The 12,160-nt window shown below is 40.5% G+C and overlaps 4 protein-coding genes across 8 annotated transcripts in view; 1 reads left to right on the plus strand and 3 right to left on the minus strand.

Moving 5' to 3' along the window:
- The window catches only part of LOC135348790 (kinesin-like protein KIF16B), a 149,112-nt gene that overhangs the window by 12,951 nt on the left and 124,001 nt on the right, over positions 1–12,160 (plus strand). The window lies entirely within an intron of this gene.
- On the minus strand, positions 796–4,191 carry LOC135348817 (uncharacterized). 4 transcript variants are annotated; one of them, XM_064547173.1, is made up of 14 exons: positions 4,048–4,191; positions 3,325–3,445; positions 3,219–3,276; positions 3,054–3,156; positions 2,939–2,980; positions 2,631–2,861; positions 2,327–2,509; positions 2,208–2,264; positions 2,039–2,153; positions 1,765–1,937; positions 1,655–1,704; positions 1,417–1,586; positions 1,293–1,369; positions 796–1,084 (listed from the first exon to the last, which is right to left on the minus strand). In XM_064547173.1, the coding sequence occupies exons 1-14, from the start codon at positions 4,128–4,130 to the stop codon at positions 850–852; spliced, it is 1,698 nt and encodes a 565-aa protein (XP_064403243.1). In that variant the 5' UTR covers positions 4,131–4,191; the 3' UTR covers positions 796–849. The 4 variants fall into 4 exon arrangements, with proteins under 4 accessions (XP_064403243.1, XP_064403245.1, XP_064403242.1 ...); XM_064547175.1 differs by having other exon boundaries at positions 3,325–3,407; positions 4,048–4,131; XM_064547172.1 differs by having other exon boundaries at positions 3,219–3,445.
- Positions 6,430–12,160, minus strand: part of LOC135348829 (glucose transporter GlcP-like) — a 28,353-nt gene continuing 22,622 nt past the window's right edge. Inside the window, exons 2-15 of one of the 2 annotated variants that reach the window (XM_064547187.1) lie at positions 9,017–9,149; positions 8,820–8,940; positions 8,637–8,694; positions 8,485–8,587; positions 8,386–8,427; positions 8,107–8,337; positions 7,885–8,058; positions 7,757–7,813; positions 7,566–7,680; positions 7,343–7,515; positions 7,230–7,279; positions 7,013–7,104; positions 6,874–6,950; positions 6,430–6,776 (exon numbers count right to left, since the gene is read on the minus strand). In XM_064547187.1, coding sequence (XP_064403257.1) covers positions 6,563–6,776; positions 6,874–6,950; positions 7,013–7,104; positions 7,230–7,279; positions 7,343–7,515; positions 7,566–7,680; positions 7,757–7,813; positions 7,885–8,058; positions 8,107–8,337; positions 8,386–8,427; positions 8,485–8,587; positions 8,637–8,694; positions 8,820–8,940; positions 9,017–9,099 — 1,590 coding nt within the window. In that variant the 5' untranslated portion in view covers positions 9,100–9,149 and the 3' untranslated portion in view covers positions 6,430–6,562. Of the gene's footprint in view, positions 6,777–6,873; positions 6,951–7,012; positions 7,183–7,229; positions 7,280–7,342; positions 7,516–7,565; positions 7,681–7,756; positions 7,814–7,884; positions 8,059–8,106; positions 8,338–8,385; positions 8,428–8,484; positions 8,588–8,636; positions 8,695–8,819; positions 8,941–9,016; positions 9,150–12,160 lie in introns of both variants that reach the window. The other variant, XM_064547186.1, reaches the window with a different exon arrangement.
- Positions 9,224–12,146, minus strand: LOC135348830 (putative metabolite transport protein YwtG). The gene is made up of 14 exons (XM_064547188.1): positions 11,934–12,146; positions 11,680–11,800; positions 11,471–11,528; positions 11,312–11,414; positions 11,209–11,250; positions 10,865–11,095; positions 10,632–10,814; positions 10,507–10,563; positions 10,304–10,418; positions 10,066–10,238; positions 9,963–10,012; positions 9,740–9,909; positions 9,610–9,686; positions 9,224–9,510 (listed from the first exon to the last, which is right to left on the minus strand). Exons 1-14 carry the CDS (start codon positions 12,014–12,016, stop codon positions 9,333–9,335), a joined length of 1,641 nt encoding a protein of 546 aa, XP_064403258.1. The 5' UTR covers positions 12,017–12,146; the 3' UTR covers positions 9,224–9,332.

Raw genomic sequence — 12,160 nt, forward strand, 5'->3', positions numbered from 1 at the left:
TGTATCCGAGTTTCTGGTAGAAAGGCACAGCTACCGATGATGACAGCACCCAGAGCTCCCTACAGTTCTCACTCATTGCCTTTAACTCAATCGCCTTCATTAGCTTTTGTCCGATTCCACAGCTTTGATGCCTTGGGCTAATGTACAGTGAATCTATGTGCAGAGAGCAGTTAAACTGCTCCGGGATTCTTGGGGGATGAGATTCGTTAGTGTTTAAGTAGCCAAATCCAACAATTTCTTCAGTATTCTCCAGCACAGCAACATAACACCAGCCAGAGGTCTGTGTCTTGGCTACATAGTAGTCCAAGTGCAGCAAGCTTTCCCACATGCTTAGTGCAGTCTCAGTGTAATGCTCAGCATAGACAGTGTTCAGACAAGAGATGTGGGTGGCCATCATTGCAGAGGCATCTTCTGCAGTGGCTCTCCTAACCTTAATGCCTGCCATGGGTACTTGCTGATATCAGGCTTGCTCAGTTTGATTATAGATTGAAGAGTTAACTCTTCAATCTATGGTTTGATTTGGTTGTCCCCTAGCCAGACTATCTTATTATGATATATAGATCTAGCTACTGTACTAGTAGTTTAGTACCTAATTACCTAAAGCTCTCGGTGTACGTTCTCCTCATGCCTCTGACAATAAGCATAATTCTATAATGCATGCACACTGATTCTGGGAAAATCATCAGCCGCCCACACCTCGTTAATTATAGATCTAATCAGATAATAATAATCTAATTAGTATATTACTAATCTAGTATAGAATGAGAATACCAGTAAGAACCCACACAATGACAATTTGACAAAATGTAATAATGATCAAAAGCCTGTTTGTCAACAAAAGCATGAGAATTAGGGACTGTGTTCGTTCACACAGTTTTGTTTGCTAACAATTCTAGACTCTGTCACATATCGTTCCCAATCTCCCCAGTCTTTGTCACTCTCCTCCACAAAATCACTCTTTTGTTTAGTGTCTTGAAGCTCTACAGAGTTGTCCTCTAGCATCACCACACCATTGAGAGCATTATTCTCACTCTTAGGGATACCATTTTGAGTGGATACGTCCACACCTCGGGTATGACTAAACCTGCATCAAAGCAACAGCACTGCTTACATATCACCCAGTTAGCATGAAAAGACGCACGACAAACTAGTCTTAGGGTATCGATGTACGGTTCATACCGTATAATTATACTAGCCTTGTTCCCGGCCCACTTTTCTCTATTGAAATGCTAGGTCAGCATCAGAAAAATCGGCCTGGGAACGAGGCGAGGCTACTTGTTAGGGTCATATACCTGAAGCAACAAGATATCCTTATCCTCTCACGCCACGATTTTTCAAATTGTTGGTCCATCTCCTCAAGACTAAAGCCCTGAACATAATTATTATAAACAGATATTCAGAATAACTTTAACCCACTTTTGTCTCGGGCAGTAGGAAAAAAAAGAACAGAGCTGCAGCCAAGTCGATAATGCTGATCATGTAGAGGGTGCCAAATGTTTGAATGGAAGCCAGAAAAGAGGGAAAGGCTTGAGTGAGTACGTATGCCATCAGCCAGTTAAGTGCAGTGGAGATAGATACAGCAACTCCTGTTACAATTTAAAAACGAGAAAAATAGTTAAAAGTTTACATTGCACTCTTAGTGTCTGTATTTCACCTCGTCCCTCCAAAGGGAATATCTCACTGGTAACAACCCATGGAATCACACTGGATAGGAAACACACTCATGCGGTAAGAGAGCAGTATAATGACAAAAGATCTACTTACTACCAGGTGGATGAGTAGACTAACATAAAGAGGCAGACCAGACACACAACAATATAGCCGACGACATCATTCTTATCTTCCTCCAACTTGAAGGCATAGACTAGTGTAGCAGCTGCTCCAGTGAGGAGAAACATCATTAGACCACCTCCCACCAGCATCGGCTTTCTACCAATCTAGGAAAAAAGCAAGAGTTGAATTAAATTTTTCGACAAGACCATCGATTTGCTGGTGATAACCGAATGTGTAGTAATGCATGAGCATGACTATATTGTACCTTGTCTATGAATATGGTCGTGAAGGTGGTTCCACAGAGAGTCAATCCTCCAATCACAAGAGCAGTCACAAACGGAACTATCCCCAGAGAACAGAACAACGGCTCAGAGTAGAAACTAGCAGTCAAATTGTTAACATAATTATACGAAGAAATTAATGAGCTCACTCACTATATAGCAGTTCCACAAGCAGCTGATAACAAATGAAGAGCAACTCCCAATAAGACCCTACATAGATGCAGTGAAGACATATACACAGGAAACATGTGGTTAGTATACAGTTACTGTACCGTTTAAGGTTTCTCCATTTCAATAATAATTTGATCTCTTGTACAATATTTTGCTTTGTTGCTGATTTCAAAGTCTGTCTAATATCCTCTAGCTCAGATTCAATTCCCTCCTGTCCCAGCTTGGAGGCAGTTTTTCTCAACACCTCTCGTGCCTCTGACTCTCTCCCCTTCAACATGAGCCACCTGAAAAAAACTGAATTCCTGAGGCTCCTTTACATGCAATGAAATGTTAATAGTCTGTATTTCAACACTTTTATGTTAAAAGTTTAGCCCTGAAATGGAACCATACACACGCACTGTATACCTTGGGGTTCTGGGCATCAAGGCCATGCCGACAATGTAGACAAAACCAAAAACACAAGCCAGTACACGAGACACTCTCCAACCAAACAGCTGATTGTACAGCAGGTAGTTGGTGATATAGCCAGTCAGTATTCCCATTGCTATGGTTGGCCCGACAAGAGATGTCAAGGTTCCTCGAATATGCATGGGAGCAATCTCAGCAATGTACACAGGGCCAGCCATATAAAATGAGCTGTATAATCAAATATAGTAGCATGCAGATACTAATACATGACTGAATCTTAGCAATGCATGTAACGCATAGCTTACCCATATCCAATTCCACTAATAAGACGACCAAAGATCACCATCCTACATTAATTAAATGTAAATTCTACTGAACTAGCTATAGTTATAGGTGACATAAAAGAACAACGATATATACCATGGTGCTCCCTGTACTGCAGCACTCTGTATTGCTGTTCCAACAACCACCAGCACTCCTGACATCGCAAGAGTAACTTTACGGCCCAAAAAATCAGTAGTTCCTATATATAGTGCAGCAAATTTAATATGAACTATAATTGGATAATGGTTGTATTGAACTTACTGCCAGCTAAGAGACTACCAATTGCTCCTCCGAGATTTATGATTGAAATTATGGCTCCCTGTAAAGACAAAATAAGAATGACGACCATCAAGGTACTACATCTTACCAGAGCTATTCTGTCATCTTCCTTCAAGTGTGACGTTTCAGTGCAGCTAGAATTTGCAGAGCTGTTCCCCATATCAAAATACTCTAGATAACCAGCGAAGTTTTGCAGTCCATTGGAAGACCTATAATAATACATTTTTATAACAATAATTATCTGGCATAAACATGCCATGCTGAAGCATCTATTGGACCTAAAGCTTCATTGTGATAATTGTCATTGTGATAATCTCAAGCTGACATCCATAATACTCATCAAAAATTATAGGCCTAGTATATGTGACAGGCTCTGGGAAAACCAGACTATTGGAGCAGAATTTAGTATTGAGCTACAGCTAAATTTATGCCTACAGTATAAAATCTCAAATAAAATGTTATTGATGTATAAGTATCTACAGTCCTTCTACTACCTCTCTGTAAAATCTGATGCTCTAAATCCAACTCTTTCCATCGAAACGCTTCGTCCAAAGTTTCGCTATTACCTTATTTTTCCTAATTAAGCAATCTTTGAGAGTCGTTTTTCTCGATACTACATTTTACGGCTTTGAGTTTCCAACGCGCATGACTCGGGTATGAAACTAGGTATGTGAACACTAAGCATATCATTGTGTAGGCAATGCTCTGCTCTATTATTTGGTACATTAATCACACATATTTTAGTCTGCTCCAATAGTCTGGTTTTCCCAGAGCCTGTCACATATATTCTAGCTTGTATTTTTCGACCTACCCAATGCTGTATCCAGACAGGAAAGCACCCATGGCAGCAAAGAATGCCACAAAAGAAACGTAAACCCAGTCTCTGGCTGCCATGTTTGCCTTCTAATGAGAAAAAACACTACAGAGGTTTTCAGGTTGCTTGTCACAAGCCTTTGTGAAGGTGAAGTGCGCATGCACATAGATTAATTAAATTATATTTGAACTTACAGTGCTGAAGGATTGCATGTCAACATGCCTAACCCGTACTCAAATGATCTTCGTTGGAGAGTAATTTGGTTGTATTTAGCTAAGAATCTTTCAATAGCAGAAGTATCTGAGCTCGTTTGTGTCAGTGAAAGAGCTATTAAACGATATATTACACAGTTTAATCAAACTGGTGATGTTCATCCAGCAACTCATCAACATGGACCTCCTAAGCTCTTAGGCGAATTTGAGCAACTTGTCCTGCTAAGATTGATCACTGAAAACACAGGAATCTACCTGTATGAGATACAGACCAAACTAGTGGCACGGTTTGGTGTGACTGTAAGTGTAGCAACCATTTGCAGAACATTGAAGTTTATGGGGTGCTCTAGACAAGTGCATCAAACATATCCCTATCAGACGCAGTGAAGAACTCAGAGCAAAGTTTATGGCTGAAATCTCCATGTATGACCCTTCTATGCTAATTTGGCTAGATGAAACTGGATGTGATAGACGTAATAGCACAAGAAAATGGGGGTATAGCATACGAGGTATACCACCAAAAGATCACCAAATACTTGTGAGAGGAACTCGATACTCCTGCATACCTATCATATCTATGAAAGGAATACATGATATCCATATTATTACCGGAACAATGGATAGTGCGAGGTTTGAAAACTTTCTTACTACAACTCTTCTACCTATATTACAACCATTTAACTATCTTAACCCCTGTTCCGTTGTTATAATGGACAATGCTTCAGTCCATCACGTAGCAGAAGTTGAAGACTTAATTGAGAATCAATTCGGTGCTCGATTAGTGTTTTTGCCTCCTTATTCTCCAGACCTAAACCCAGCAGAGGAAGTGTTTAGTGAAGTAAAAAGCATAATGAAACAAAACAATGCTTTATTTCAAGTCACTACTAATCCAAGGTTTCTGTTAGCTACGGCATTCAGCATGGTCACCAAGGAGGACTGCTTAAAGTTCATTACACATTCTGGATATTTATAATTATCATACAGGACAACAATTATTAATACGTACAACTATTATACATGCACTGAAATTCTGTTAACTGGAAAAAATTAAGAAACAGTTTTGTTCAGATGATGAAGGAGACTCATGATCGACTCTTTCTCGGAGCAAAATTCACTTTCAGACAAAATTCCTGTGCTCTTCAAATTTTGAAGTTCTGAAAGCTGTCTATACAGTTTTGATCGACCTTCAATGACCTTTGCAGGACTACTACCAACTGCACTTGTCTCTTTTGGAGAGAGAGCAGAAGTTATGGCTGTTGCAGCTTCACTCATCAAATGAGATACAGAGTTTTGACTTTTCTTGCGATAAGGAGTTCCTCCTCCAGACCTAGCAAACATTGTTGTATTTGGGGGATCATCCAACCCCTCGTGTAAACCACCAGTAATCATTTCTCCCCAAATGCGATACTGCATCAATGTGAATTTCGACCCATACTTTTCTTTTAGATTTTCCACAGTCTCCTGGACCTTGTCTTCTTTACTGGTGTCACTTTTCTTTTTCTTTTTAACACTGTCTTCATTTATAGATGCTGTTTTTTTCCTCTTATTTCCTCTTGCTGTGGTAACTGGAATGCATTCTTTAAGACCATCACACCATAGTGTTAAACTACAATTGGGCTTGTTTAAATCAGACAAAACTTCATACACGTCTTCTTCACTACGACTCCGTATCACAGTATAGATCCACGTACGTAGCCAACATCAAAGTCTTCCTGTGTAATATCTTGACACAGTTGGCTTCTTATTACTATCTTCAGATCATCACATGAACAAACTAGAGCAGTATCGATATTACGAAGGGTAAAAGATCGACACACCTTACTATCATCCTTACACACTGCTCTCAAAACAATTTTGTCCAGTTTGGTAGACTTTTCATTCGACAAAGGGTGACCTTGGCATCCTGACAGTGGAGTAACCCTAACTCTACCGCTGTTTACTGTCACACTGTGTTGTACTAAGTTTCTAATAGCACTTTGACTAAGATTCATCATCACTCATTCATTTTCCAAGCTAGCCTAGCCACGTGTCTCAGTGGAGTCCAAAGTTCATACAGTAGAATAATTGATACGCATGCGCGGCTCTATGTGACAAGCAACCTGAAAACCTCTGTACACATTCCACAATTCCGAATCCATCATCTGATGCGCATGCGCATCACATCAAAGTCGCTCTCTACTAGTACCAATCGTAGTAATTTGGAACAGGGTCATTAACTATACAAATTTAAATAATGAGGTCATAATGATTAATGATTAAAAATGAATAATGAGCTGAGATGGAATGCAACAGAACACCGGTCACAAAATTGTTTCTCTGTGTCTAATGGCATCATTCACTTCATTTTCATAGTGTTCCCAATAGTCCTCCCAGTCTTTGTCATTCTCCATATCACTTCTTCTCTTAGGACTTGACTTCTCATCTTCCCTGGGTTTAAGCTTACCACCTGTTAACACTACTCCATTGTCTGTCCTGCTGACATCAGTTGAGAGGCTTTCAGGTCTTCGGCAAAACCTGTATGTGCACACAGGACGAGGAAGCACTGCTTAATTAGATTGCCGGTCTGGATTCATACAAGTTAAGTATCGTGGTATACAGAACAACTTCACACCTGAAACAACTAGCAAGTCCAATTCTTTCCAACCAGGGCTTAGCAAATATCTTATCTGCTTGTTCAAGACTAACACCCTGTAAACAACAGAATTAATGCTGTATTATAATAATTATATACAATTATAGTACACAAATACCTTGGTCTCGGGTAGAAAAAACAGATAAAACACAGCTGCAGCTATGTTGATTATACTAATCATGTAGAGGGAACCAGAGGCTTTTAAAGAAGCTAAAATGGCGGGGAAAGATTGTGTGAAAATATAGATTGATCCCCAGTTCATTGCCGTGGTGATAGCAACCGCAATACCTGTATGAATGATAGACTTGGTAGTGTATGTTCGACTGTGAGCTCACCTCGTCCCTCCAAAGGGAAAATCTCAGTAGTGACAATCCATGGAATGGTACTGCATATAGGAAACACACTCAGTAAGTATCTGTAGCAGTATAATGACAAAAGATCAACTTACTACCAGGTGGATGAGTAGACTAACATAAAGAGGCAGACTAGACACACAACAATATAGCCGACGACATCATTCTTATCTTCCTCCAAGTTGAAGGCATACACTAGTGTAGCAGCTGCTCCAGTGAGGAGAAACATCATTAGACCACCTCCCACCAGCATCGGCTTTCTACCAAGCTGTAATGACATACGTTTTATGTAATAAATCTCGATAATTATTTCTGCACCTTCTCAATGAAGAGTGTTATGAAGATACCTCCACAGAGACTCAGTACTCCGATCACAATAGCAGTGACAAACGGAGCAATCCCCAGAGAACAAAATAACGGCTCAGAGTAGAAACTGTACAAAAAATTAAAATGAAACGGTACTATACAGACACTGCTGGCTATGGTGTACTTTAACCAGTCCGACTCACAAAACTGCTGTTCCACAGGAAGCAGCAAATACATGAAGTACAATCCCAAAAAGTATTCTGTAACAGTTACAGAGGGAATAATTATCATGAAAACATTGATACGTATATCAAGACTACTAAGCAATCACCTCTTCAAGATTTTCCATTTTAATATGGCTTTAATCTCCTGAACGATGCTTAAATCCTTTGCTGACTCCAAACTCTGTCTAATGTCCTCTAGCTCAGCTTCAATTCCCTCCTGTCCCAGCATTTTTGTCAGCACCTCTCGCGCCTCTGACTCTCTCCGCTTTAACATGAGCCACCTGAATTATTGATCATTAACTCAGTGTAATAGATTGAAAAACGAATACCTTGGGCTCCTGGGCATCAAAATCATGCCGAAAATGAAGACACAACTAATCACACAGTCTAGAAGACGAGACACCCTCCAACCATAAGACTTATCAAAGAATAAGATGTTGGTGACATAACCAGTTACGACACCCATTCCTATGGTAATACCAACGAGAGAGGTCAAGGTCCCTCGGATGTGCTTGGGGGAAATCTCGGCAATGTACACAGGGCCAGCCATGTAGAACACGCTGTGGAGTATTGTACTAGCTCTGAAGTCATTAACAATACAAACTTACCCATATCCCAGTCCAGCAACAAAGCGACCCAAAATTAACATCCTGGGTAAAGAACAATGAGATATAATGTTGGGAATGGAATGTGTTCAGTAAATATACCAAGAAGCTCCCTGAATAGCAGCACTCTGTATCGCTGTTCCAAGAACCATTAGCACTCCTGACATCACTATAGTTACTTTACGGCCAAAATAGTCAGCAGGCTCTGTATTGTGGATGCGTAAACTTGTCAATGTGCACTCATTTTAACTTACTGCCAGCAAAGAGATTTCCAATGGCTCCTCCGAGATTTATGATGGATATGATGGTCCCCTGTACGGTTAGATTATAACGAATAAACAACGTTTCATTGATTCCAACTAGACTCCACTATAGAAAAAAAGGAGTATCAACACTAGCACTATAAACTACATGTATAATGATGAAAGGAGCCTCACCAAAATAAGACGATTCTCCTCAGTGAGATGCGACGTCTCTGTGCAACTTGCGTTCGTGGAACTGTTCCCCAGATCAAAGTACTCCAGAAATCCTGAGAAGTTCTGCAAACCATTGAGAGTCCTACACAATAATTTATAAATAAACACAAGCTCCCAGTTGAACAAACAATCACTATCAGATCTAGTTTAATAGTTACCCAAAGCTGTATCCAGTCAGGTAACCACCCAGTGAGACAAAGAATGCCACAAAAGTAACGTAAACCCAGTTCTTGGCTGCCATTCTGATCTGATTTACGGCACCATAGATCTACATCATTGTGTGAGTTTGACCAGACTCAAGCTTTTAGGTTGAGGCAGGTATTCGAGACTACTCATGCCACACATCCCACACACAACATCTGCAATTTCATTTCCGCACACAACTTTTCTGATTTGGAATTAGGAACGGGTCGTCTACAGGAAATTTAATGACCAAAAATAAAAATAGATTTTGCAACAGCACAATGACACAGTTCACACAGTTGTTTCGTGTTTCCAATATTCCTCCCAGTCTTCGTCTTTCTCCATATCACTTCTTCTCTGAGGACTTGACTTCTCATCTTCCCTGGGTTTAAGCTTACCACCTGTTAACACTACTCCATTGTCTGTCCTGCTGACATCGGTTGAGAGGTTTTCAGGTCTTCGGCAAAACCTGTGCGTGAATGCAAATCAGTGCTTAAAACACATGTAGGTATGCATTCAAAACATACAAGCAAGCTATAGCACTCAAAAAATAACAACAACTTCACACCGAAAGAAACTAGCAAGTCCAATTCTTTCCAACCAGGGCTTAGCAAATATCTTCTCCATCTGCTCAAGACTAACACCCTGTAAACAGAACATTCAGTTTAGAACAAAATTATCCACCTTGTCACAAATACCTTTGTCTCGGGTAGAAGAAACAGATAAAACACAGCTGCAACTATGTTGATTATGCTAATCATGTAGAGGGAACCAGAGGCTTTTACAGAAGCCAAAATGGAGGGGAAGGATTGTGTGAAGAGGTATGTCGCTCCGTAGTTCATTGTCGTGGCAATAGCAACCACAACACCTATACAAATGATAGACTTTGGTATAGAAGCGTACACTCGACTGTGAGCTCACCTCGTCCCTCCAAAGGAAATATCTCACTGGTGACAACCCACGGAATCACACTGCAAATCAAAGAGTAAAGCCTGTAGCAATATTGACTAAGTGATCAACTTACTACCAGGTGGATGAGTAGACTAACATAAAGAGGCAGACCAGAAACACAACAATATAGCCAACGACATCATTATTCTCTTCCTCCAAGTTGAAGGCAAAGACTAGTGTAGCAGCTGCTCCAGTGAGGAGAAACATAATCACAGCGCCTCCAACCAGCATCGGCTTTCTGCCAAGCTGCAATAATAATTATATATCAAGTAAATACGGTACATTGATTTTTTGACAATCTACTTCTGCACCTTCTCAATAAAGAGTGTTGTGAAGATGGTTCCACAGAGACTCATTACTCCGATCACAATTGCAGTGACAAACGGAGCAATCCCCAGAGAACAAAACAACGGCTCAGAATAGAAACTGTACAAAAATTTAAGGGGCAATATTGAAAATAGCAATAAAAGGAGGCTGGCTGTCACTGGCATGGTGTACACTAACCAAGACTCACAAAACTGCTGTTCCACAGCCAGCAGCAAAAAAATGAAGTGGAATCCCAAGAAATACTCTGTAGCAATTTACAGAGGTAATATCAATGAAGACACTGCAATTATTATTATACTAATACACAATCACCTCTTCAAGATCTTCCATTTTAATATGGCTTTAATCTTCTGAATGATACTTAAATTCTTCGCTGACTCCAAACTCTGTCTAATGTCCTCTAGCTCAGCTTCAATTCCCTCCTGTCCCAGCTTGGAGGAAGTTTGTCTCAGCACCTCTCGTGCCTCTGACTCTCTCCCGTTCAACATGAGCCACCTGAAAGTAATACTTTATGTACGTATGTTAGATGAGACTAACTAGCTCACCTTGGGGTCCTGGGCATCAAGGTCATGCCGAGAATATAGACACACCCAAATATAGAAGCCAGTAGACGAGACACTCTCCAACCAATAGGCTTGTCAAACAATATGATGTTGGTGACATAACCAGTTAAAACTCCCAATGCTATGGCTGGGCCAATGAGAGAGGTCAAGGCCCCTCGGATGTGCTTGGGAGCTATCTCAGCAATGTACACAGGGCCAGCCAAATAGAACAAGCTGTGGAAAAATATCACGTTAGCTCTAAGTTTAAATACTACAATGCAGGACAATAAGATCATAATACACAATAACTATGAAGTAACGAGACTCAGTACACAATGCAAACATACCCATATCCCAATCCAGCAATGAGGCGACCCAAAATTAACATCCTGGACACAGAATAAAAAGAATGTGTTAACAGTTTCAAAGAAATGAGTATTCAATAATTACCAAGAAGCTCCCTGAATAGCTGCACTCTGTATGGATCCTCCAAGAACCACAAGCACTCCTGACATCACAAGAGTTATTTTACGGCCAAAGTAGTCGGCAGGCTCTGTATTGTGGACAAGTACAAGAATTGCATGTGATCTGTACTCCTATGTTACTTACTGCCAGCAATAAGGATTCCGATGGCTCCTCCGAGGTTTATGATGGATATGATGGTCCCCTGTATGGTTAGATTGTGGCGAGTACGATTGCGGTGAATGTAATATAACATGCATGTTTCATGGCCAGCTATTATCTAGATACCATAAATTAAAAAGCATAAGGTATAAGCACTAAACATGTACATGAAATAATGATGAAAGGAGCCTCACCAAAATAAGACGACTGCCTTCCGTGAGATGCGACGTCTCTGTACAACTTGCGTTTGTGGAACTGTTCCCCAGATCAAAGAACTCCAGAAATCCTGAGAAGTTCTGCAAACCATTGACAGACCTGCACAATACACATAAAATAAATTATATACCTAGATAGTAGAGGAGGTACTCTAGTCTACTATCTATGCTAGCTAGTAGCCTAGTACCTGCGTTCAAGCATGCAACACCTATCTACAGTATGATTATGTTACCCAATGCCGTATCCAGCCAAGTAAGCCCCCAGGGCAGCAAAGAATGCCACAAAAGAAACGTAGGCCCAGTCTCTGCCTGCCATTGAGTTGATCAGACCTAGCTACCTAGAACACTCTGCCTAGAACAAGAGATTGAACAGACCATGAAATTGACAAAGGGACACATTTTAAGTGATCATGCGAGGTCGATCATAGATCTACCACTAATTACTGAAGTACCACGCCCC

This window comes from Halichondria panicea, chromosome 15 (assembly GCF_963675165.1).
Source record: "Halichondria panicea chromosome 15, odHalPani1.1, whole genome shotgun sequence".
Classification (NCBI taxonomy): Eukaryota; Metazoa; Porifera; class Demospongiae; order Suberitida; family Halichondriidae; genus Halichondria; species Halichondria panicea.

Bases quoted from the DNA above. Each gene is read 5' to 3' on its own strand.
- LOC135348830 (XM_064547188.1), bottom strand. From the start codon at position 12,016: ATGGCAGGCAGAGACTGGGCCTACGTTTCTTTTGTGGCATTCTTTGCT. The intron at 11,801-11,933 runs GTAACATAATCA...TGTATTGTGCAG, and splicing joins TTGGCTGGATACGGCATTGG to GTCTGTCAATGGTTTGCAGA. The intron at 9,511-9,609 runs GTGTGAAGTTGT...ATTCACGCACAG, and splicing joins GGACTTGCTAGTTTCTTTCG to GTTTTGCCGAAGACCTGAAA.
- LOC135348817 (XM_064547172.1), bottom strand. From the start codon at position 4,130: ATGGCAGCCAGAGACTGGGTTTACGTTTCTTTTGTGGCATTCTTTGCT. The intron at 1,705-1,764 runs GTAAGTAGATCT...TTTCCTATCCAG, and splicing joins GTCTACTCATCCACCTGGTA to TGTGATTCCATGGGTTGTTA. The intron at 1,587-1,654 runs GTGAAATACAGA...AAATTGTAACAG, and splicing joins ATTCCCTTTGGAGGGACGAG to GAGTTGCTGTATCTATCTCC.